The sequence below is a fragment of the Equus quagga genome, chromosome 13, assembly GCF_021613505.1.
Source record: "Equus quagga isolate Etosha38 chromosome 13, UCLA_HA_Equagga_1.0, whole genome shotgun sequence".
Classification (NCBI taxonomy): domain Eukaryota; kingdom Metazoa; phylum Chordata; class Mammalia; order Perissodactyla; family Equidae; genus Equus; species Equus quagga.
The window spans coordinates 45,020,371-45,046,285 of NC_060279.1; the positions used below are offsets into that span (position 1 = coordinate 45,020,371).

Here is a 25,915-nt window from a genome sequence, read left to right on the forward strand (position 1 = left end):
CTTTAAAGAGCTAGTTAAATGAAATAGCTGGAATTCAAATTCAGTTGTGCTGGCCTCTAAAATTGATCCTGATGACAATAAAATATTTTTGGTAATGTCAGTTTCCTCAAAGAATTCCAACAATACATTAACCTTTCTATGAAAAATACCTGGTCTTTAGAAATGATGATATAGCAATCACACAGACTACTATGCCGCAAAGTGCACCTAACGTGCATGCCTCCGCATGTGTATGTGTGTATATATGGATGTACAGTAATACAAACTGTACATCCTTGGAAGTCATACTTGTCCAAAAACATTCATGATTTGGGGGCTGGAAGTACTCTGAAATAGATAGGAATTTCTTACAAAGGATTAGATAGGAACTTAATCTAATCAGGTTTTACTCCTACAATTGCCCAGCTTCTTAATGGTTTAAAAATAGGAAGTAGAACTTTTAACAACATCAGATTGACACATGCACGTATCTCTTCTTTCAAATGATATGGAATGAATTAAAAACAAGAAGTATAACCCTCAAAGACAAAAAGCTAAGAAAGGAGATAGCAGGTGGAGGGATGCTAATCGACTCAGAAGGGCAAGGAAACTGTAAGCTGAAGTGCCTGAAGATAAAGACTCAAGAAGGAACGTTTTTCGCCCTGAAGAACCCCTGAGAGCCTCAGAATTTGGAGTCATCAGAAACAGTGGAAGACAAGAGTGAGGCACAAGGCTGAAAAGAGGTTTAATTTAAGTCTGTGTTGTGAGTGATGGTCCCTTCTTCCTCTTGCTTCCCAAGGCAAGAACCAAGAAGTTTATTTCTGGTAAGTTTCAGGCATTAGAGATTTAAGTTGCAGCAGAGGCTAAGGTTTTGGCCTTAAGCTAAAAACAAGGAGTTAATGGGAAGTCTACACAAGAAACAGTGTGACCCTTCCCCCAGCTCTACCCTACTCCCAGGATGCCAGCCAGCCAGGACACACCCACGGGGCTAAAGGCAGGAGGCAAGGCCCAGCACGCAGTTTCTAGTCAGCTCTTGAGTGCCTTACTCAAATCTTAAATGTGAACAGACACCTCCCTTTGGAAGAAAACTATGAATACTAAAGAGAGCCAAAACACATGGCAATAAGGAATCTGAAGAAAACAGAGATAATAGAGGGAACAGAATAAAACTTTAAAATTATACTTGAAGATGTAAAAAAGTATGTCCATAAAAAAAAATGACAGCATGCTAAGAGTAAAGAACACTAAGACAACAAAGAAAATTTCCTGAAGATAAAAAATATGGCAGCTAACATAAAAAATCCAATAGAAAACTTAAGATAAAATTGAGAAAAGCTCCTGGAAAGGAAAACAAAACAAAATGACAAAAACATCGATAAAAGAAAGAAAGAAAGAATGGACCCAGGCAGTCCAATAACCAACTAACAGGAATTACTGAAAGAGAGCAAAAAAAACTATCAAAGAAATAACATGAAACATTTTAAAAAGCCCCAAAGATAGAAGCCTGTAGCTTGAAGGGGACCACCTAATGCCCACTATAATAAATGAAAAATAATCTACACCAAGATGGATCATCATGAGATTTCAGAGCAAAAGAGATAAAGAAGAGACCCTCATAGCTTCCCAAATTAAAAATAAAACAAGTTACATCTGAAGGATTAGGAGAAAGAACATTGGCTTAAAATAGCAACCCACGAAGCTAGAAGACTACAGGCCAACCAAAGCATTAAGGGTGAGTGGAAAGTTTTTGGACATGGAAGGACATACTGTGTATCCTTCTCAGGAATTTACTGAAGGATGCGCTCCAGTCAAGTAAATGAAGAAGCAAAGAATAAAATGGCATTGGATCCAAGAAACAGGGATCAAACAAAGAACAGCAAAGGGCAAGGCCCCAAACTGTAGCTCTGTAGAAGGCCTAGAGAATGAATCCAGATTGGGTAGGAGTGCAGAGGTCTCAACGGAAAACAAAAATGCACAATAGGTATATGGCAGATACGATGGAACATCTGCAAAGAAATTAAGGATAGGTACACAGAAAACTGGGCAATTTATTTTTTAAAAAGCAATCATTTGCTCCAGAAGGGAAAAACTGTACAGAAATTAAATACAGTATACTGCTTGGTTCTGAAGTACACAGAATCTACATGGTCAAAATGTAAGCAACAACTACTGATTCAACTAAAAAATGTGATATAACTATATGAAAATGATGGAGATAATTTCAAGATGCTAAATCCTTATCCATGCCAACAAAAAAAATTCAAGAGATGAAATAATAACTTAAGAAATTACAGTGTAAAAACTTATTTTAAAATATGGAAATAGACACCAGAAGAAACAGCTAAAAGTTTTAAAAGTGGTTACATCTGAGAGGAACAGGGGAGTGGGGGGAGAAAAGGGTGAAGAATCATTATTTTCACTTTGAAAAATATTCTAAATAAATAAAAACAATAGTTTCTAAAATTTAAAAGTATATAAAACAAGACTGCATTAATCAAAGAAAAAGAAATTTATTTATTTTTTAACTTAGTGGAACCCAAGTCCTTTATATACCATAAATTTCCTTAACTTTTAATCTTCCAAAAAAAAAATCACTTCTGGATAGTTCAATTCTTGTACATAATATTTATCAACTTCTGTTCCCTTTCCACTCTAAGCATGCTGACATCTAATACCCAGGAACATTTCTCAAGAGGGATAAGTTCCTGTTTATCCATTTATAACTTTCCTCTCAATGTTCTAACTCAAGGCCAATTTTTTTTTTTTAATATATGTCTGAGTTTAAATTAAATATTGTAGAATCTGAGCACTCATTAGCTCATTGGGGACTTTAAAAGTGTTTTAAACCATTTCCTAAATAATTGCTGATCTTTCTACATAGCAATTCATCCTGCACAGGGTTAACAAGTAAATCAATTTTAAATACCATTTTCATCATCTTTTTTTTTCTTTCTTTCTTTCTTTTTGGTGAGGAAGATTTGCTCTGAGCTAACATCCATTGCCAATCCTCCTCTTTTTTTGCTTGTGGAGGATTTGCCTTGAATTATCTTCCGTGCCAATCTTCCTTTATTCTTTGCTTGTGGGATGCCTCCACAGCATGGCTGATGAGTGGAGTAGGTTTGTGCTTGGGATCTGAACCCACGAACCTGGGCTGTGGAGGTGAGCATGTGGAACTTTAACAAATCTGCCATGTGGCCGGCCCTATCATCTCTCTCTTAAACAAGGACCTGTAATGATTCTCCACTTATCATGGGATTGAGTTCTAACTCTTTCTGATATTTATGAAGGTTCCTAGTCTGCACTGATCTCTTCCTAGTCCATAACTCTCCAAAGCGTACCCTCCACTTTTGTTAGGCAAATCTTTCGGCCTCCTCTCCACAATATACTGTTTTTAATGCCATCTCTTGTTAATGCTGCATCCTAAAGCTGAAAGCCTTCACCTAAATTTTACTTATCTTAAGGTCAAGCTCAAGTCCCATGGCCTTCTATGCCACTTTAGCCTGCACGGACTCATCTCTTCTTCCTTGAATCAGAGAACAATCAATACTTGCTTCTTGTAGGTTCAAAACTGTGTTGCTCACTATTGATAGGGGTCACTGTGTTTCAAGCAAGGCTAGTTACATAAAAGAAAAATAACAACTATTATCTGAACATTTAAAAAATTCAGCTTGATTTGAATTTCTTCAAAATCAACCATAAAAACTCACCATCTACCAGTCAATAAACAACAAAAAATCAGAACAGAAGTCACTGACCTTCTCCCCTCTTGCAAACTACTCTCCCTCACCTCATACAAAACACACAGTTGACCTGACGAGCCCATAAGTGAGCTGCTCCCACAGCACACTCAGGATGAGGGACAATCCCTAACACATTCAAGAAAGCATATCTGATGCAAGGGAATAAAGGGTGTTTATGCAGGAATACATCTGGATCCACTCAAATTTATTTATATTTTTAAAAAGTAAATCACTTTAAAGCTTTGGCACATTTAGTATTTTTCCTAACAAAATGCCTGCTACTCATAGCTCATAACTAGTGGTTTTGTGTCAATACCACAGTTGAGTAAAACTGATTTCAAAGCCAATCCAACTAGCTACTGCATACCATTATTACACTAATGACTACTATTTTACAGAAACGTATTTGTACTTACTTCAAGGATACCTTTACTTTGGGTTTAAAATAGGGTGCATTCTGGTCTGCCAAAAAGACGATTAAATCATTTCCTAAAAAAAGCAAATACATGATATTAGAAAAATGTTTCCTGGTAACATATCCAATCAGTGGTCACAAGAAGTTTTCCAGGTACTTTTCTCAACAAGAAAACTTTTATTTTACTCCAGTTCATCTGCCCTCTCAAGGTTAGTCCTACTAATCTATGGAATGGGAATTTCTAACTCTATCACAAATTCAATGTTCAAAGCAGCAGAGAAACAGGAAGGATGAACATGGAAAACCTAGTAGGTCAAGATAAATTAAAGCCAATGGCTTCTGCCAGGAGTCAGATCGGTTGACTTAAAAGAACCACATAAAGGACATACCTTATAACTATATTATATATCAAGCCTTGTCCTCCCTAAACCTAAGAATGCAGCCCCTTATAAGACTGTTTAGTTCACCACACAGATGCATCACACCAAGGACACAGGAACACCCACTGTGGGTATTGGATTAGCAACAAGGACATGATTATGTATTTAATCAGAAAAACCTGAATTGCTTGCCTAAGACCTTCCTCTTGTGGCTCCTGTGGAACCATTCCCCAGGTTGATGCATTTTTGGAGCACAGTAAGCGCTCACTGGGACAGACTTCTGAAATTGTTTAAGCACACGCAAGCCACCTTTAAAGTTAAGTCTCTGTATGCAGTAGTTCCAAGTTTGGCAGTATGCACTCGTCTTGCAATACAAGGGGTCATACAAACAGAGGAACAATATTCAGGATCCACAAGAGGCTCTGGGGTCCAGGCAAAGACCCCAAGATATCTGAGCCAGAATTGTGTCATTCAAGGTCTGTACAAGCACATCTCTTCCTTGCTTCCACCGCCTTGACCTTAAACAGTACCTGCTTCTGTGGGTACTCAAGAACACTAAGACCCTCTAAGCCCATTGTCAGCATCAAGATTTACAAAAAACTTTGTTTAGTGATGGTTAGGAAAAGGAACTCTCAAGAACCACGAGTTGGCAAAGAAAGCAGAGATGTGAAAGACTAGGGTGGTGACCAAAGCTAGAAAGGATCAGGCGCACACAAAAGACTAGTCAGCTTAGGAAAGAGAAGAATCTGCAGTTTGAGATTCCTTTCCCAAGGAGACAATGGGTTTATCAGTGGTCCCTGCAAAATGCATGTGTGAACTGTGGAGTGTTCAGGGCGTTGGGAGGGCAGAGGAGCTTCAGAGAAAGCTGGGACGCTGACAGCGGGAGTAGGGGGTGAATTAGGTAAACGAGGCAGGGAGAAGTCTCCTATGAGAAGAACTTGACAAGTTGCATCAGTTCATCAACGGGAAGGAATACTGGAGGAAGTAAAGAGATAGGGGATGGAGAGACCTCGGGAGCGAATGTATAGGCAAGATACAAAGACTCCTGGGAATCAGGAGGGACTCTGGAAGGCGGGTGATTCTATGGGGAGGAGGGGGTGCGTGGGTGAAGGCCTAGAGCTTATTAGGAAAAAAACTGGGGTGTTTCCATTGCTTTTGGGGGTTAGGTCAAACAGTGGGATGGCCAGGCCAGGCCCTGGCGTTGGAAAAGATGGAGAAAACCGGCAAGCTGTCAAGGATGCTGGAGATAAAGGGAGAGACACAGGGCTGGGAGAGAAGGGCCGGGAAACGCAGGAGGACTGGCCATCCGAGCAAGGGGTGTGGGGAACATCGGTAGGGGCACGGGGACAGTGGACAGAGGGAGGGCCGGGCAAGCACTGACTTTCCCGCAGCACGAAGAGGTCCGTCTGCTTGTCGGAGTTGAGGTCTCCGAAGGCCGCCAGGGTGCCCCAGGCCTCGGCCCCAAAGAGCTCGGCCGTGACGTTGTGCAGCGCCCGCGCGGGGACCGGCCCGACTCCCAGCAGCGCGAGCCCTCCAAGCAGCGGCGCCAGCAGCACCCAGGAACTCGGCAGCCGGCCCGCCGCCGCCATGGCCCCCGCCCGCCGGCCCGGTGCCGCGCTTGACGGCAGCCGGAAAGCACTGTGCCGCCGGCCGAGAGAGAATGGCACAGCCCCGGCGCTCGTACGAGCCGCCGCCGGCTCCCCGCTGGCTCTCCGCTGGGGCTGCCGCTCTGACGCCTGGGAGGCCGTGGAGCTAGGTCGAAGACCGCCCTTGCGCTCACTTCCGGCCGGCGCGCCTCCCGACAGTGTCGCGCGGGGGGGGCGGGGCCTGCCGGGGCTGACTGGCGGCCCCGGGGGCGGCGGCTAGAGCGCGATGGCGGGGGCGGCGGGGCTCGTGGCCGAAGTCAGCTGGAAGGTCTTGGAGCGAAGAGCCCGGACCAAGCGCTCAGGTTTGGCTGGCTGGGGCGCCACCCCTTCCCCTGCACCGTGGGTAGTGCTCCTCCTCAAGCGCCTCGGGCGGGAGGCAGGTGCAGGCCCTGCGATGGAGCTGTGCTGGCGTGTACCGCCTGGGAAAGCAGGCGGCGGCCCCGGCCTTCCTCCTGCTGACTCCCATACCTTTAGAAATTGGACAGTGACCCCAACTTTACTCCGTGTGTGTTTCCCCCTAGAAAGATGGCAGTGATGCCGACTTCTCCGGAGTCGTCGTCTTAGAAATCAGACGGCGGCCACATCCCTAGGAAAGAGTGTGTTCTCCCTGTGTTTCTCCTCAAAAGTCAGGTAGCTTCGTTGTTAGCTGTGACTATAATCTGGTCCTAGAAAACCGGCGCTGCTCCTTGCCTTATTTCATCTCTCCCTTTTACATTTCTCAGAAGCTCTGAGCCCGAGCCAGTTATCTGTGTGGCAGAAGTTGAGGGGGACAGGGCGTCAGGCCACGCAGTGGGTCACATTGAGCATAGTCAGGGCTCAGAAGGAAGCCGGCCCTTCCCTGAGCAAGCAGCCCTGGGACGCCTAGTTCCCGGTCGCGGCTCCCAAACCCAAGGCCGCCGAGGTCAGAAGACGCTGCGCAGGCAGTTAGAACACTTCAAGTGTCCTGCCTGAACTGACTTCTTCAAATTGCAAAGTCACGACTTCGAAGTTAGCGCTTGTAGCTGGTAACTCTTCTGAGAGACAGGATTGAAACTTCCCTTATTCCTGGCTGGCTGGATATAATCTTGAGCTCAACGTGTGCCTGTAAACAGGAAAGATGGTGGAATGAAAAGTCTTCAACTAAGACTCTTCTCTTTTAAAGGATTGATGTTACTATATGTCCGTGTTGAGAGATGCTAATGTCTATGTGTCTAATCTAAGAACACGGGAAAGCTTAGGCCTAGGAAAATTCTCTCTGCATTTGGTTGATATTAAGAGGGTTTTTTTTTTTTCCCCTCAGCTAATATGCCCCCATTATATTTTGGACTTTTCCCATTTATGAAGTTCTTAGTTGTCTCTTGTGCATTCTGCCTTTTTTTTTGGTTGAATTTTGAATAAAGTATCTAATTTCATAAATCATACAGAAGAAATTCACCCAATCTTTGTTGCTAATATTTTTAAACCTTAAAAAAAGTTTTACATTTATTTATGTAGGATTATAGCAAAACTACCACAAAAGTATGAGAGCATTTTTCAAAAATAGTCCCTAGTACATTTTAGAGTCAATGCAGTTACTTGGAGTGGTCACATATATTTTTATTTCACACTTTTTCTTGAAATTTTTGTGTCATGTTTGAGTTGACCACTAACAGTGTGTCAATATGGCTATAAAAAGTGTTATTGGATTGATAATATCTGGTCAAAGAGAGTAACTGGAGTTTTCTTACAGGGAACTGAATTCTGCCCTCAACATATATTTTTACAGCAATTTCTCCTTTCCTTTAGAAGCACATTGGTTCATTTTCTTCTCCAGTCTTTATTTCCTCTGAAATGCATGTCATAACAGTAAGCTTTGAAAACCTACCTTCTCTTTTTAACTTAGAAAAAAATTTGAAATTTTATTTAACTATTGTTGACTGCAGTCACTTAAATGCAATTTCACGAGCAAAGTAGTTAAGTGCATGGTGTAAATGTGGGGTGTTCCTTCATGTTCACATCACAGTAGTAGGAGAGACTGTTTGAAGTCATTCCTCCAAATGAGTTGAGATTTCAGATTCTTCCTCTGGTAACTGAGGTGTAGACTGTAAGGTTTCTTGAGTGAATCATTGACTGACTATGTCATTAAAAACAATCAACCTGATTCTTGTTACTTTTGGGAGAGTATATACACTGAGCTTTGTTTTAAACTTGGACTAAGCTAACTCTGATGCAGATGCCGCTGCAAAATTCTGAGCATTGTTACATAGTAGCATAATCGCTTCCCTGCTCAATAAAGGATGTCACTCTTATGTAATGTGTAGTAAGTGGATATATTTCCTGTCTCATTTATATAAGCAAATGTAATTTATCAAAGAAAAGAAAATCAAGTTTTCAACTCATGAAAGAGAAAATAAAATTATAATGAACCTCAATTATTGCCTTTGTTGCACACTGCATCATCTTAATAACTACTCACACTGCTTTCAATTAATCTAATGCTGATTGCTCTAACCCTCACTAAACAGTTTTGAAAATTGCTGTAGTTTAGCCCGCGACGCTTATGATTAGAGTCAACAATTTGAAATGGCCAGCTCACCTGATGCGGTCGTCTCTTCTCCACCAGCTTTCTTAAGGTCTGGTAAGTGTGTAGACCCCAAAAGGGTCACTGGTAATTTTAAATACCTTTGTTTCTGAAAGTTCTTGTCACCATATGATATCTTTTTGGTTTTATTTCTTCTTTGGTGGGCCCAAGCCTGAGCATCATTTCTGCTATTATTAGGCTCCAATTTGCATTGTATGTTGAATGTGACCTGTTGTGTTGTTATGTGGGTCATGAGAAGTTCAGAGTGGAGTCCGTGCCTTTGTACTTGCTCTGTTTGACAAGGGGCAGTTTCTCAGTGTCTGGGAAACTCAGTTGTCAAATGGGTACATAAAAAGTCTCTTGAATTATTTTTGTCTTCATGCATAATGGAAATAACTTTTATACATTAGAAATTTTGGTCAGCATCCCAATTATTTACTCTTCATCAACTCCCCGTGAAGTAGATATTTTTATGTACATTTTCGTAGACAGGAAAGGGAAGCTCACAGAGTGAAGCAATTTGCCCCAGATCTTGAGACTATTGTGTTTCAAGGCCATATGCTTGGTCTTCAATCCCATGGCTTCCTGGTGTAAGGGCTGGAGGGGATGTTGGCACAATGGCTCTTACACTGTCATGTTGGTAGGACCCTTTGCAAGCTGGATGAAAGCTGTGGAATTGCTCCCCAGAGGAGTGCCCAGGATTTTGAAAACAATTTTGAGGAGATTCCTGCATCCAGGAAAGACCATGTATGGACTCCCATTAGGAACCCGGGCCTGTGGATGTGTCCAGTCTTGCTTTACAGAGGAAGAAAAGGCTTCATTAAGTGGCCATACAGCTGAACTGAAGACTGAAGTCTTTAGGGCTTTTTTCTGCAAGTCGTGACCCACCTTGGGCCATTTAAAACCTGTGGTGTGTGTGAGCACTCAGGGGGAAGACTGTTGGCAAGAGGCTGCTTTGACTCTAATGTACCTTAAGCAGAATATTCAATCTCAGAACTCATGAACAGGTAAATGTGAGAGGAGCCAGCCCAAACAGTGACAGTGAAAACTCTCTTAGCTTCACCATAACCATTCAGAATTGGTTCTCCCCTTTATTTTCATTTATATTTCAAGTCCTCTTTTTGGCAAGTTGGAGGAGGAAAATCTTGAAGAAAAGAAATAGGAAATAGCTTAAAGAAGAATACAGTTCAACAGGAGAAAACAAAGCTTACACTTTAAGAAATGAAAATGATCCTTGTTTTTAGTTGTCATCTGCTAAATGACAAAATAGGATATGTAACATTGCCCAGTGATTTCTCGTTTGATCTTTAAACTGAGAGAAAAAAAGGGCAGAAAACTTTAGGCAGTCTGTTCTTCTTTTGAGCACCAGGCTCTTTTCCATCTAGGCTTTCATAATAAGGGCTCAGTGGGTTTTCAGCATTAGCAAAGTCCTTCAGCAGTTATGGGGAAATAGAATGCTAAAGATATGCTTTGATGCACCAATAGTCCTGAAAATTTCAAAATTTAAGCACTGTGCTTTAACAGTACATAGAGTGTTTGAAGGAATATACAAGGAACTTTTCCAGTACCATATTATTCAATCAAAATAGAATGCCTCAAGAAACAAAATAGAAAAATACCAAACTTGATGCTGAAGCCATTTTAAAGACTGATTCCTTAAAAACTACTTTTCAATATTTATACTTTTGTGTTCCTCTAACTAAAAATTTAGTAATGACTATAAAGAAATACTTAAAACTTTTATCTGTTAAAATAAATACTCAGAGGGGTTTGCATTTATAGTTTATTTACTAATTTGGAAATACTGCATTTATGTTGGAAATGATTTGTTTTCCTCTATTGTGTTTCCTTGGACATTATCATCGTAAGAGAGTGTTTTATGGTGTAATTTCATTTCAAAGTCATTTTAAAGCGTGTGCTGGGTTCACAGCTGAGCTTTTCCCTGGTACTTTTGGCTGGAAACTATCCAGTGTTACCAAAAATGAAAGCCAGTATCTTGGTTATGGAAAATTAGTTTCCAAAGTACCCGGATTATTTTATGGATTTTAACTCCCTTTCTTCCTCCTAGATTTGATTCTGCTGTTTTTTCTTTGTTTCTACTCTTTCTTGAATTTATTGTGTGTCCTGCGTTTCTATGCGTGCATGCTTGAGCTGTGCTCTAACTGCTACTGTGTCGGTATGTGCTGTGGTTGAATATAATTTCTTCAGTTCTGATTGCTTAAATCCAAAAAGACATCTGGATGTCCAGGTTTTTCTTTAAAGAACCTTGACGTAAAATGTACAAGACAATCAACTTATAGGCAAATTCCACAACCAAAATGAATTAACTAATTATTAGGGAAGGAGTGTAGCATCCAGTACCTGAGATTGCTTTCATTTCTCATTTGACTACTACAGTTATGTAATATATTAGGTTAGCAGAGTTGGTCAGCTATACCAGTCACATTGGTACTATAGTTCAGTTATTTATAGTAATTGTAGCATTTTTGTGGTGAGGTAAGAAATGTCTCGGCATTTTCACGTTTATTCTTAGATGATTATTTTTAAAATTACTCCTTCTTAAAATGAATCATCAGCTTATCTCTATGCTGGCTCTGTAAGTTTATCAGCATCTCTCTGTGTTTATCAGCATGTGACTTGAGTTTTTTCCTTATTTCTTTTTAGGTTCTTTGATTAATTTTCTTTGATTTGATTTGGTTTGATGGGCATATCAATACCTGGTAAAGTTTTGTTGTATATTCTGGGCAAAACTCAACTTTTTATTTTATGTGACTGACAATTTCTTCTTTTTAGGCATTTATATAGCAGCCTTGTCTTCACCCTAATTTAACACTCAGGTAATCAGAAAGGTTCTTGTGGGTTAAAGAGACCATAGGCCCGAGGCTTCTGGACTGTTGTGTGTCTTGGCCTCCTTTAAGAGCCTACGGAAAAAGTACGCATTTGTTTTCCGCTATACCTGAATCTCATCCTGGCTCTGTTTAGTGCCTGTTTGATCTTGAGCAAGTTACTTTATATCTTTGAGACTTGATTTCTTTCTCTGTAAAAATAAGGGTAGTAAAACCTACCTGGAGGGATTATTGTGAGGATTAAATAAGATATTGTAGGTAAAGCACTTGATATTTAGTAGCGGCCCAATAAATTTTATATCTTATCTTTCCTAAAAATGTGTCTTTTACAATATTGCTGGTATATATTTAGGAGTAGGACTTATACAAAAACAGACATGGTTGCTTATCTCTTTCTTTCATTTTGGTATCTACCCTCAAAATAGCCATTTGATTAAGAAAACTTGTCATGCTAAAATATAATTAGCTAGAATCAGATTACCCAGAATCTAGCTCTCATTTTACGCTAAGTCCATTTCGTTATCAATAATCACTGCAAGTCTAAAGAAATTGTTTCTGTAGTTTCCATGGAAACTTCTGTATGACAGCAGGAAGAGCAGTCATTATTTTATGTATAGTTAGAAGATATTTTTGTCTTATATTGGGTATGCGATGAATTCCTTGCAACTAGAATGGAATTTTCAGAAGCAATTGTAAATTGTATCCTGCTGGGAGCTCTGATCTCTTCTTACTAGGTCCTGCCCTATAATCTTATAAAATTTAGGAAATAGAAGCCATATGATACGGCTTAGCTCCCTTGGTATGAATCTCATTGACCTTAAAGCTTACTTTCTTTCTGTGTCATTATCCTCAGAAAAGATAATGCTTCAGATCTTGTAAGTGAAATGGTTTCGTGAAGAGTACCGTGGCTTGTCTCACTGTTTAGATTGCTGCAGAAGGCTCACCTTGTGCATCTTGAAAGCTGTTTTCCTCTTGCTGTTTTATCTTCAGTCTTCTGTGAAGCCAGAGAAATAGTAAGAGGAACTCCCCAGAATTCCTGGTTCTGATCCCGGTGCCTACTGAACATTTCCAAATGGGTGTATATGACGGGCATCTCAAAAGTAACCTGGCCAAAACAAAACTCTTATTTTCTAATCCTGTTTCTACCCCAAATATGTGCCTTCCTAAATCTTCTCCACCTCAGTGAACTAAACCATTGTTCCTCCAGCTACTCAAGCTAAAAATGTAGAGGTTATTCCTTATGACTTTACCCTTTTTATTCAGTTCTTTTGTAAATCCGTTCTGCTCCATCTCCAAAAACATATACCAAAATCTCTGTGTTTTTCTCCAGCTGTACTCCTACCTCCCTAGTCTAAGCCACTTTCATCTCTGGTCTAAACTACTGAAATAGCCTGGTTTCTTGTCATCACATTCTTGCCTCACTGCAGTCTGTTTTCTGCCCCACAGTGGGAAGAATCTTATAAAAATGTAAGTCAGATCATGTCACTTTCCTGTGATCCTTCATTACTTTTAGCATAAAATCCACAGTTCCCTCCCTTGGATGACCCCAAGCCTGTGTCTCTTTTCTCCTCATGGAATACCTGTCTCCTCCCCTGCTGCTCTCCAGCCATGCTGACTTGCTTTGGTTCCTTAAGACACAGTTTTGTTTTCATTTAGCCTCTCTATAGTAGCTCTTTCTTCTGCCTGGAAAGCTTTCTATCCTGCTGTTTGGGGAGCTTCTTCCTATTGGTTGTCTTTTAGGTTCTCATCTTAAACTTAGCCTCCTTAGAAAGGCCTTTTCTTCCTGCTCAATCTAAGTGGCCCTCAGACACATCACTCTTGATTTTAATTCTCTGTCGTATACTTCTCATTATTTGATATTTTTCTCTTGGCTTCCCTGTCCCATATGATGGAATAGACTTCATCAGTTTTGTTTACTCCTGTATCCCTAGAGGTCAGAAGAGTGCCTGGAACATAATAAATGCTCAGTAAATCCTATTTCTTATCATGTCTGACTCCTTCCCACCCCTTTTGAAAGAGTGTCGTAATGTGGTTGGTATATGGACTGTGGACTCATACAGCCAGGCTAGATCCCAGTATGATACTTACAAACTGTGTGAATCACTTTTGCACCTACTTTCCCTCATTATATAGTGGAGATAATAGTATATCCCCTGTAAGTTCTAGTGTGAAGATGAAATAGTGTCTGAGAAGTACCTACTGGTCGTAGTAGTGGTACTAATGATAACAATTATAAGGTTGATGATGACATCAGTGACAATTTCAGTAGCTAATTTTCATTGAGTACATAGTATAAGACAAGTAGTGTTCTCAGTGCTTTATATTTAAATCTCACAGTAATCCTATGCTATAGGTGCTATTGACTATCTCTGATGAAAAAAATGGAAACCCAGAGAAGTAAAGTAGCTTACGTAAAGTCCCATCGCTAGGGTGCAGACTCAGGCAGAGCCGCTGCTCCTAACCACAGCTACCTTCCCCTTCTTCATCGTGTACAGTGCCTGGTGTTCCATAAACGAATGGCAGTGATTGTTTGCATCTTGGGAATGTTTGCTGCTCTTCTCTCACTCATTTCAAATTAATTAATGTTTATTGGACCTCTTTGATGTCGTAGGAAGTTTGTAATGTATGACACTGGTCTTAGAGAGCTCGTAGCCTGATGGAACTTCGTGCAGAGCTAGAGGTGACTTCAGTACTTTCACATACATACTGTATTCCTTCCAGTTGTTTCCTATGTAACTTTCCTGCCTATAGCCATCGCCTCCCGTTGTACCACCTCTCTAGCCAGTCCATTCTACAAGTTCCTGTCTGGGTGATTTTTCTAAGAGAACTAATCCTGTTGCTTCCTTGCTTAACACCACTTGTCAGCTCCCTGTCTCTTGTAGGATTAGGGTGTGACTTAACGGAAAGCGACTCTGAAAGTGACATTTGAGCTGATGGAGGAAATAGGAGTCAAGTGAGAAGCTGGAGTGAGGAAAGTTCTAGGCTAGCATTTGGGGATAGATAGAGCTGGATATTTGAGGAGTACTGAGAAGGCCAAAGGACAAAGCATTGTGAATGACAGGATTAGGAGAGAGAGGATGACTGGGATGGGCAGGGCATTGGGAGCCTTAAAGATATTTAGATATTATTATAAATGGAAGGGAAAGCCATTGAAAATTTGAAGTAATGGAGTGATAAACCTGAGTAATATTTTATGAAGATCCTCTGACTACTATGAAAATAAATTGGAAAGTGGTGAGAAGGCAGGATGTAGCCTGATGGCAGAAGCCATGTGTTACATGTCTCTGTCTCTATGTTTAACACTTAGCACGGTGCCCAGTGCTGGCATAGGAGCACTCAATCCATGTTTCATATTAAATAATGAATGTCTGTGAAAGCACAGATAATAACTCTGTCATCTGTCTGGATTTAGAAAATGTGGCCACCTTTATTACACATTAGAATCTATCCAAAATTTCTAACGCATCTTCAGCTCTACAGACTAACTTTGAAATGTGGCCCAATCAACAGAGGAAAATTTCCTGTGTGTATATATGGCAAATTCTTATAAATCTATATCTTATATTATTATAATTATCTCTGTTCATATTTGAAGTGGCAGATTGACCATTCTGTTTCTGAGGAATAATCTGCAAAGAGATATTTAAAATAAGAGCATGTTTTCTTAATTTACATATTTCTGAGAGTAATTATTTTTGCTTTATGGAATCTTTCTATGAGTTTTTAAAGTTGTTTCTATCAGTTCAGAGATCCTCATGTTTGGATATGTTATCTTGTTTTTGTGGGAATACACAATGAAGCTCAATTTGTTATATCTACTTAATCCCAATTCTCAGTAGTCATGTATCTTTGATGATAGTCATTTGCTCAATGACCACAAGGATTAAAAAAATAGACTAGCAGGCTTTATAGTTAATTATTGTAATTTGAAGGAATAAAAAACTATTTGAGAATTAGAAATTATCACTGGACTCTTTCTTCTGCTGCATTACACTATACGATATTGATATTTGTACCAAAGACGGTACCAAATTTAAGCCTCTCTTCAGTCTTATTTATTCTACTTTTTAAATATTTCTTTAGTATTCCCTCCCCTCTGTGTCCCTGCTGTCACTATCTTAATTCAAGGCCCTATGATGAATGTTTTAACCAAAAGTGGACTCTTGTGCCTAGGACTCACCACTTTTCTAGCAGTCCTTCACGATGCTAACAGAATTATCTTTCTAAAGTTTGGATCATATGATGTCCTTGCCTCAGCCTCCCCAGTGGATCTCTGTCGTTCAAAGGATAAAATGAAGACCTGGAGTCTGCTGTTCAGCATCCTCTTCTGTTAGGCCTCTGGATACCTTTCTAGCCTCCTCTTTCACTTAAGTTCTCTGCTGCAGTGCTGCTAAGCTATCTGCAGCTCCCAGATGGGCCGGTCACTCTCTTTCTGCCTTCTGCACCTTTATCGTGAGGTTCCCTGTGTTAAATAGCCTTTCTCTGTAAGCTTGGTGCACTCCCGTGATCTTTTATTCTGCTCCAGTGATCTCTTATCTCTACATATTTTGTGACATCCCCTCTCCTGCATCCCAAGTTTCAATTAATTGCTCTGCTGGTTACTGTGTACTTTATACATGCTTCTTTTGGTTCTGATGTCATTCCTTTGCTATTAGATAATTGTTTATCGGTCTCCTTTCTAGGTTATGAAATCCTTCAGGTTAGAGACTGAATTGGTGTAGCTTTGTGTCAGTAGCCCACGATATAGGGCCTGGTGCTGGGGACTGAAAGTGGAATGAATTATTGAATGACGCTAAAAAGAATTAGTGCAACTGTGGTGCAGAATCAACTTCCCAGCATTCTATGATGTCTCATCGTTTTAGCTTTTTGTTTGGGAAATAAAATTTGGTGACTTTATTTCCTACCTATTTTTGAATAAGGATGTATCATTTTCATACTAAATATAGTTCTCCCACTGGTCAAGTCCACAAAGCTTCAAAGTTCAAATTCGAAAAAGAAATATAATGAAGCAAAATTGTGACCTTAGTGTGTAATAACTTTATCACTTGGTGAGGGCCTTCTTGATTGTTCTCTTAAATTGTGGACAGCATCTTTAGGGCCAAACTACATGGCTCTGACTGCCTTTGCCACTTGCTTAAAAGTCTTGAGCAGTCTCTGTGTACTGACTTTTGCTTTCCCTGAAGGGAAAGTGGAGGAAATCACATAGACTAGTCATCTACATTGTGATCAAAATGTAAGTTATCAGTAACATGTTTAGTCTTTCACACATAGAGAAGGTCAACACATTTTAAAAGATCTTTGTCTATCACAGGATAGACTTTACCTAAGATACCAAGAAATTTGAACTTGGCATTTAAATTTCAGGAATATGGTAATGAAGGAGAGTAAAATGATACACTTTTAAATGAAGTGATAAAAAATTAGCTTCCTGAATCTTGCCATGTAGAGAAAGTTCAAAATTTTTCAGAATAAGAAATGATATAAAATCTGTTTCTATAAAAGTCCTAAATACAGTGCTAAATATTGCACTAGAGAAAAATCTCTGTTTTCGTGTTAGACCTCTTCAGATCAGAGACTAGCAGTTATTGCATATTTAATTTATAGATGAGAGCTCTTATTCTTGTGCTTTGCAGTTGACTTGAACTAATAGAAGTAAAAGGAAGTGGAAGCTAGGTAAAGGGCAGGTTATCAAGTATAGGATGGCAGAAACACCTCATTTACACTGCTGACGTGGACAGAGTGCAGTGAGCAATACTAGAATTGCTTAGAAAACAACTTAGTATTTTGGGGACAATTGTCATTAAAGCAATATTGCTGATTTAAATGTAACCTTGGAAGCAGGTTATATGTTGCTGTGAATCTACATTGTTTTCATAATAAGAAATGAAATTTTCAAGAGAAGACCCAAAATAATAACTATATACTCATTCTTTTTTTTTGTTTGTTTTACCTGAGACCAAAAAAAAAAAACAACAAAGCAGGGCCGGCCCTGTCTCCGAGTGGTTAAAGTTCTGTGTGTTCCTCTTTGGTGGCCCAGGGCTTGGGGGATCGGATCCCCGGTGTGGACCTACTCCATTCATCAACCATGCTGTGGAGGCATCTCACATACAAAATAGAGGAAGATTGGCAGAGATGTTAGCTCAGGGCTAATCTTCCCCGAGAGAAAAAAAAGGAAGATTGGCAATGGATGTTAGCTCAGGGCAAATCTTCTTCACCAAAAAAATCAAAAAACAAAAAAGGCATTCTTCAGTGTTTAAGTTCTTGCTCTTCTACTTGTTAGCAGTGTGACCTTGGATAAGTCACTTAAGCTCAGTTTTTTAAATCTGTGAAATGGGAATAATAATAGTACCTACATAATAGGATTGTGAGGAAATCGTGCATATAAAGCTCTCAACACAGTACTTTACACATGGTAAATGCCTCGATAATGTTAGCTGTTTTTATTATGATCTGGGTAATAATGAGATGATTATATTGTTCTTTCCCTTTTGATCTCTTTGGTGAAAAGTGGATTTACATGTTTATGTTCAATCTGGCCTGCTGTATATTGACAGCTCCCATTAAGTGTGGTGGTCTGGGTGTACTGGTAAATTATATTAACATTGAGCTGTGTCCTTCTCTGGGACATAAAGGACAAAATAATGAGGTAAATTAAAATAAACCATCAGACCCCTGAAGAGGGAGTCAGGAGATCTCCTTTCTGGTGTTAATCCTGCTCTTAATAGCTCTGCATTCCTGAGCAAATTGTGAATTTCTTCCATGAGTTAAGGCTCTTGGACAGATGCTTATTCATCTTCCTTTCTGCTTCAGAATATTATGGCTCTTGACCATTGACTGTCGGGGTAGTCAGAGGAGAATACTTATAGAGTTTTAGGGCCTATGCTGTGTGATTTTAAGGCAGATCTTACAAGACAGGAACTGGTTGGGATTGGGGAGAGTTGATGACATGTTATCTTTGGATTGTTACAGTATTTAAGGTCTTGAAGCAAGCCTCGATGAAGAAGATGTTAGTCTTGATGTTAAGCTATTTGGTTTATTCACAGTTTTACCTTCTGTGGTTTATAGAGTTGGATTTTCCTAAGACAACAAAGCTGCTATTTGATTTTGATCCCCTCTCTTTTCCTCCCTTCCCCTTCCCTCTCTCATTTTTTACAAGATGGAGTTACTACCTCTGTAGAGCCCTAGATGTCCTTAAAATGCAGATTCTGATTCAGCAGGTCTAGGATGAGGCCTGAGAGTCTGCAGTTCTAGCAAGTTCCCATGCAAGGCCCTCCTGCTGGTGGATAGACTGCACCCTGAGGAGCAAAAGTCTATCTATAGCACCGTACTTGTGACAGCAGCAGTCCTTTGTAGCATCCTCATCTCTTCTCTGTCTTGTATTTTAGACCCTAGATCTTGGGCTCCAAATTAAGCTTCCTCATGTTCCCAATCTTGAACTTAGCCTTTGGATAAATATGTCATTATCGGCATCCCCGATTCCCATTAGGCACAATCTCACACTTTCTGTGTGTGACCATGGCTGTTTCTGCAAGCTGCCTTTCACTAGTGTGGCTCTCTGCCTCTGTACCAGTTTGCTGGTCTACTGCAGTCTCTGACTTCTGGCCTGAATTCACCTGGACCAAATCCTTTTAGTCAGCTGAGCCACTGCAGTTGGGTTGCCAGTTTAGGGCTTCCATTTTGAGGCCATTGCTGTATATTAATAAGTTAAATTTTCCAACAGATGTTATTAGAAATGGCTGCATATTATTCACATTTCCTTCCAGTCTCTTTACCATACATGATTTCAGTAATTATGTTTAGTGATCCTTTCTATGTCTAGAGGATCATGTAGTCTCCATTTCAGTAGCCAGCTCTGCTCCACGATGTGACGACTGCCTCCGTTTTCAAGGAGTTGCCTAGCCGTTTGAATGGAATTGAGAGGCATAATTGGTCAGCATTATAAGTTAAGCTGCTCCTCCCCGCCCCCAGCCCCCAGCCCAGTTTATTTTCTGCAAGTATTTCTTTGAGAAACTGAAGTGCTGATTGCTTGAAGATCTTTGTGGGGGCGGGGCAGGGGGGAGGGGTTGAAGAATCTGGCCTCTCATATCTCATGCACCTTATCCGAATGATGCTAGTAAAGACTGGTTTTACAAGTCTTTCTGTCCTAGTCATCCTTGTCAGGTAAGATTCAGCCATCTTATAGAATGAACATAAAAATGAGAATAGGTGCTTCAAGTAATAGAATATAATTTTGTGTGAAAAGAAGGGGAAACAAGCAGTCTTTCGAAGATCTAGCAAGTTCAAGGCTGATTTCCATTATGGTTTCCTGTTACAGTAGTAGTTTAGTTTCATGTGCAATAGTATAAGCTGAATACCTTAAATACCTTAAATCCATTGTCGTGACTTTAGTTTTCATTTCAATTTTTTGCTCTAGTAAAATCCTTATGACTAAATTATAATGCAAATTAGTACAGCAAAATTTTAGTAGTCTTAGTGTTCACCCAGAGTTACATTTTTTCAGTTTTGTATTACATAAAAAAACTGATAGTCCATAAAAATTATGGTGAAGTTAAGCTACACATAGAATAGACATGAAAATTTTTTAAGCCAAACTCGATGGTTTGGGTAGTGTATTGCTTGATGAATGACGTAGTTAGACCTTAAAGAATGCCTATTATAGTATTCCACTTCTACAATTTTAAATGTATTTATTAGAAGGTAGATTAATTTCCATTTTAATCTTTTCAATTTAGCATGGGTGTGGCAGCCTAATACCTATGCTATACTTCTTAATGAGAGATTCGGTTCTCCCCCCAAGGGTCTTGAGTTTACTTTGTCTCCCCACAGAGACAGCACGCTTTTCTGAGATGTTTCACAATTGGGCCTGATTAGGCGTGGAGATTGTTAGTGACTTGTCAGTGAAATTAAGGTTAGCTCTGAATAGTCATGCTTCAGAAATAATTATCCATTTTGGTTATGAAATTTGATTGATGACCTGTCAGCATCACTCCTGTCTAGCACAGGGTCGCGTTTCAGTGCCACCTCCCCCTTCTACCCTCAGCCAAGATCCTTCCTCTGGCAGGGTTAGAGAAGGCGGTGATCTTGGTTTCTGACGGCTCCTGCACGGAGGCACCAAGCTATGTATAGCAGCCCTAGGATACTTTAATATCACACGTATAGCTTAAATTCCACTCAGTTGTCTTTTTCTGTTTCTTAAAAATTACTCGTTATTTAAATTGCTGATTTAAAATCACTATGTGGGGCATCCATTCTTGCTTTGATCAAGAGGATTCTGATGTTAACCTGACAAAAATCAATTAATCAAGAACTCCTTGATTTCTTACTTTGTGACCAGACCTATGCTAAGTGTTGGAGGAGATTCAAAAGTTTAAGAATGGGGAAGGAGGCAATTAGTATCTGGTATACCCTGTGTTAGTTTCTTTTCTTAAAATGTTTCATTTAAGTCTCAAAGGACCCTGTGAGATTATATAATTTTCCCCACTTCACAGATGAACAGACCTAGCTCAGAGAGAGCCCAAGTCCTGGAAGTGATACCACTGTGATTTTGAGCCAGGGCTGTCTGTCTTCAGAACCCATGTTCTGTTCACAGCTTCTTAGGTTTTAAGACAGTCTCCATCCAGGAATTTCTTTACCCTCCAGGGGTTGATGGAGACGGTGGGAGAGAGCAGTGAGGCCTCTCTTTTGCTTGATTGAAGCTTGGGTTTAATGATACTCACTATAGAGTGAAAGTTGGCTTGTAAAAGACGTAGCTTGAATTCTATGCAAGAAAGTTTGGTCAATTAATGAATTTATTGTAGGTGGGTCTTTACAGAATGCAGTTCATCCACACAGACCCTCAAGGTAGTCTTCGAGGGTAGAGGGTAGGAAATGGCAATGCCATATCTGCCCTGTTTTACTTAGCCAGTATTCTAAACTTCACTGCATTTTGATGAGAAGAAAATTAGCTAGCGTTCATGATCTACAAACTTTATGCTGTCTTTCAGAAGTATTTCTAGTTTTATTTTGGGTGGGAATATTTTTATTCCTATGATCAGCTTACTTTGCTAATGCATAGTTTATTGTGATTTTTTTGATTAACATTCAAGACTTCCTCTATTCATGCCTACTTTACAGAGTGTCATCAGGGCAATTTTTAATTAGTAGTAATAACATTCATATTAAATACATTGCTGAACTTTGCCAAGAAAGGAAATACAGACTAGGCTTCATCAAAGTGTAGATGATAAATGGAAATGGTTCAGTTCCATTTTTCAAATGCTGAATGGATTGAAAGTATTATTTCTGTAGGACTTGTGTAGAGTAATGTATGCCTAATGTCACATGTTTTCATCACTACAATAACAGAAGACATAAAAAAATTAAATATTTCTTGTAAAAACTGGCAATGATGTATAGTGAATTTTTTTGCCCTTCCATGTAATTCAGTTGATATTAACCTAAGACTCTATCATTTAAGTCTTAGAAGTTTGGAATTTAAAATTTTCACTGTAGTATAGGTATCAAATAATGACTCTGGGTTTCTCTTGAAAAATCTTATATATTCAGCTTAGTATTATGCTTTATAAAGTGGCCCACTTGTAAGGCTCTACACATTTATGCTCGTGATCAAATCATTGTTAATAATATCCTTTTGTGATTTCATTCAGGTTTTTCTGTTGCTCCTTTATGAGCAATAGAAATATATATTTATAATAATATATATAATATAAATATATATATAATTATAAATATAATATGATGAAATATAATATCACTCATAAAGGAACAATAGAAAAACAGAACAGAATAGAATAAAATAGAATAGAACAAGTTAAATTACTTTGTAGTCATAGCCTATGTTATTGATGAGTGAGTCTTACTTAACGTCATCTGCCCTGATGAATTATCCTAGTCATTGCAGCTGATTCTGAGTAACTTTTGGCAAATTTTAGCTTCAGAGGGTATTAATTCCATTTGTTCAATAAATATTTATCGAGTCCTCACTGTGTGCCCGGCAGGCACTGTTGGCACTGGGGTTATAGCAGTGAATGAAACAACTGCTATTGAGAACATTTCATAGCTTGTACCGCTTCCGAATGCATTTTTTTTCCTTAAAGAGGAGTTCCAAAAACTTTTTAGAAAGATTAGAATTGCTGGAATACAGCTCTGACTTCACAGAAATACAGATTTATGGTACATTGTGTACTCAACTAGACTATAAATAAGAAAGGAAAATGAAACAGCTAATTGAGTGATTGGTATTCATAAGGTCAGCACATGAAACATCAACCAGATTTAATATCTTTAAATAGATTTTATAGGCCATACTCCTTCTTTAAAGGTCACTGGAAGAACTTAATACCTTTTTATTAAAAATAAAGTGGGAACAGTGAATGGCCTTTTCACATCTTATTTGTATAAGTTGAATAGGCAAATTTTACTTCATTTTTACAAAGTTATTTCATATTTGCCATTTCATATTTTACATTTAAAATGTTTTTTTACCCAGCTTGCTATGGAGAAACTTACAGACTTAAAAAGTTAAGGGTTCAAATGAACTGTGATCATAAATTATGGTTAAGTGAGTAAAGGTATATGTTTGTGTATATGTACGTGTACATATAATTTTGGAGCAGTCTGTTGTTTAAGGCAGAAAATGAAAGCAAGGATTAAGGGCTTTTAACTCTTCTCAGCCAAGCATTTCTATGAGGTTTCATGGTATTGGGAAAAGAGCACATATACGGTTTGTTTTCAGAGAGGCCCGTGTTCAAATTCAGACCAATATTTCACAACTTAACTTCTTTGTGCCTCAATTTACTGCCAACCTCCTAACTTTGTTATGATGATGAAATGAGACAGTGTATAATCTTGTATAACGCATAGGAGTAGGCATTCAACCTTTCCCATTTTAAAGAATTATACAAGTAGTAAATGAATACCTTCTTATGTAATATTTAGATATCAGGAATATATAGTGAAAATCACTGTGCTCTCCCTAGTAGTAATTACTTTTGAAAGTTTAGCATGACTCCTTCTAGGCTTTTTAAAGTACTTAGTTATCCATATATGCATATACATTTATAAACATCACACATGCATAGTTATTTTTACTTAGTTTTGCAACACATAGTATACTCTATGCCTTGTTTTATGACATTACTTTTTCACACTATTTTTTTTTGGTTTCTCGTGATATTACAAATTGATCTACCTCCTTCCTTTAACTGTTTCAAAGTACTTCATTGAGTGGAGGTGTCATAATTTATTTGTTCCCGCATTGGAGGCACATTTATTCCTTAATGTTTTAAATTTTTGTGCATGGTGGAACTGAACAGTATAGAAAATCATGGTTTAAGTGTTTTTTCTTTCTTTTTCTAGGAGATATGATCTTGAAGATCCTCAAAGTGCTGTGTTATGTATAGCGTGTATCTTTAACTATAAAAGTTAACTTATATCCATTCTGAAGTTAGTAAGATAAGTTTTTCAGTTTGTCTGATCGTGAAAGTTGAAGAAGTGGCACTTGATCGTTAAACAGAGGGTGTGGATGGGGTAGGATCAGGAGATCGCCTGTGAGAATCAAGTTGAAAACTGGTCATCAGAAGGTTCCTGAAATTTATTTTTGTCAGCTTCTCTCTTTCTTTTCGTTCCTTCCTACCAAACATTGACTGCCGTCTACTATTATTAGATATGGTCCCTGTTACTGGTCAGCTTCCAATGTAGTATAACACACAAATCAAATAGTGAAGATAAAATGTGTTGTGATAAGCAAGACCTGTAATCAAGGTATTTGCGAAGTGCTGTATGGTTGCAGAAGACGGGACAATTAAGTCTGCCTGTGGGAATTCAAGAAGGCTTACCCCCAGTCATGTGCATCACCCAGTTCAATTCAGTAAATATTTACTGAGAACCTCTTGGTGCCAGCATTAGGGATACAAAGTTGAGAATGTATTGGAATACCTTGTCCCTTCTATAGTAGTGTCGTTCTAGTTTTTATAGGTGGAGGAATAAAAGGGAATTTTAAGATGAAGAAATTATTATCTGACGTTAATGATGTAATTTAAATTTCAAGTTGCTTGAAAATATATTGTATCATATTTAGATGATACGTAGGATAAACATATAGATTATATTCTGGAAACACTTGCTATCTTAGCAACTCAAAAATTAATGTTTTAATACTGATAAACCACAGATGTGGTTTGCATATATTTTGTATGTTCATATACAAGGCTGTGTCTTTGCTCTCCCATGCCTACCTGGTTGGCACCCTTCCTGCCTGCCTCACCTTCTCTGCATGCGTATATGAGTACAAGGAACATACACACCTCGTGAAACTGTGGGGCTGTTTGACTTTCCACAATACAAAGTCTTCAGATTCTGCTTAGTTCCGGAGAATCTTGTGTGGGCTATGTTGGCTCAGGGAGTTTGGTTCTTACTGCTTCCTTGTCCATACTCTCTTCTTCGTTTATTAGCCGCTGGACTTCAGCCTTCAAAAGCTGGACTCCTCAGGCTTTCAGAGGCTGGTTTCTGACTGAAAATCACAGCTCTTCACATGTGCCCCGTCTGTGAAACCAGCTGCTCTCTGAGAGCTGAGGCAGGAGCAGGCTCTGAAGTCGCGGTCGTGAGAACTGCTGGACTTCAACCTGCTCGATTCCCAGTTAGGCAACCGCTAGTAAACGCAGCGGGGATACTGAGTGATTCTTTCCTTGGGCTAGGATTCTACTCTCACAAATTTTAAGTATTTTTCTTCTAGAAACCAAGACCCATAGAAACATGAAAGTATGCTGTTTAACTTTATGTTTTAACTTTGTGTCAATATCCAGTGTTGAGTGCTACATAGAATACTTTTCTAAGAAAATGAATCTGTGTTACTCCAGGCAATGAGGATTTTTAGGGACATTAGCGTAACTACACATAAAACTGAGGATTAAGCTATTTGTAAACGTCATATGTCCATGATAGGTTTGAAATCTTGCATAAAATTTATATCTGTGAGAAAATATAAGTAGGCCAAATGCTACATTATTAGATACTAGAGTTTTTATGTAGCTTTTAAAAATTGTTGTATTATTTCAAGAGGAAATAGTCTATTGAATCACATAATTTTGGATGTTCCATGCTTATAATTTAGGATAAATGGATCTTTCTTGTCAATACTTTGTAACCAAAAAAAAAAAAAAAGGTAGGGGCTGGCCTGCTGGTGTAGTGCTTAGGTTCAAGTACCCTGCTTCAGCAGCCTGAAGTTGGTGGGTTCAGATCCCGGGTGTGGACCCACACTGCTCATCAAGCCATGCTGTGACAGTGTCCCACATAGAAAATAGAGGAAGATCGGCATGGATGTTAGCTCAACAACAATTTTCCTCAAGCAAGAAGAGGAAGATTGGCAACAGA

The 25,915-nt window shown here is 39.1% G+C and overlaps 2 protein-coding genes across 9 annotated transcripts in view; one reads left to right on the forward strand and one right to left on the reverse strand.

Moving 5' to 3' along the window:
- Positions 1-6,242, reverse strand: part of ITFG1 (integrin alpha FG-GAP repeat containing 1) — a 283,980-nt gene extending 277,738 nt beyond the window's left edge. The window contains exons 1-2 of the mRNA XM_046680407.1: positions 5,896-6,242; positions 4,136-4,208 (exon numbers count right to left, since the gene is read on the reverse strand). Of these exons, the coding sequence (XP_046536363.1) occupies positions 4,136-4,208; positions 5,896-6,103 (281 nt within the window). The 5' untranslated portion in view covers positions 6,104-6,242. The remainder of the gene's footprint in view (positions 1-4,135; positions 4,209-5,895) is intronic.
- Positions 6,243-6,345: 103 nt separating this feature from the next.
- The window catches only part of PHKB (phosphorylase kinase regulatory subunit beta), a 219,435-nt gene continuing 199,865 nt past the window's right edge, over positions 6,346-25,915 (forward strand). For 2 of the 8 annotated variants that reach the window (XM_046680399.1, XM_046680398.1), the window contains exons 1-2: positions 6,372-6,462; positions 8,742-8,756. In XM_046680399.1, the coding sequence (XP_046536355.1) occupies positions 6,387-6,462; positions 8,742-8,756 (91 nt within the window). In that variant the 5' untranslated portion in view covers positions 6,372-6,386. Of the gene's footprint in view, positions 6,463-6,681; positions 6,791-7,911; positions 7,985-8,643; positions 8,757-25,915 lie in introns of those variants that run through there. The other 6 variants (XM_046680401.1, XM_046680400.1, XM_046680402.1 and 3 more) reach the window with 5 other exon arrangements.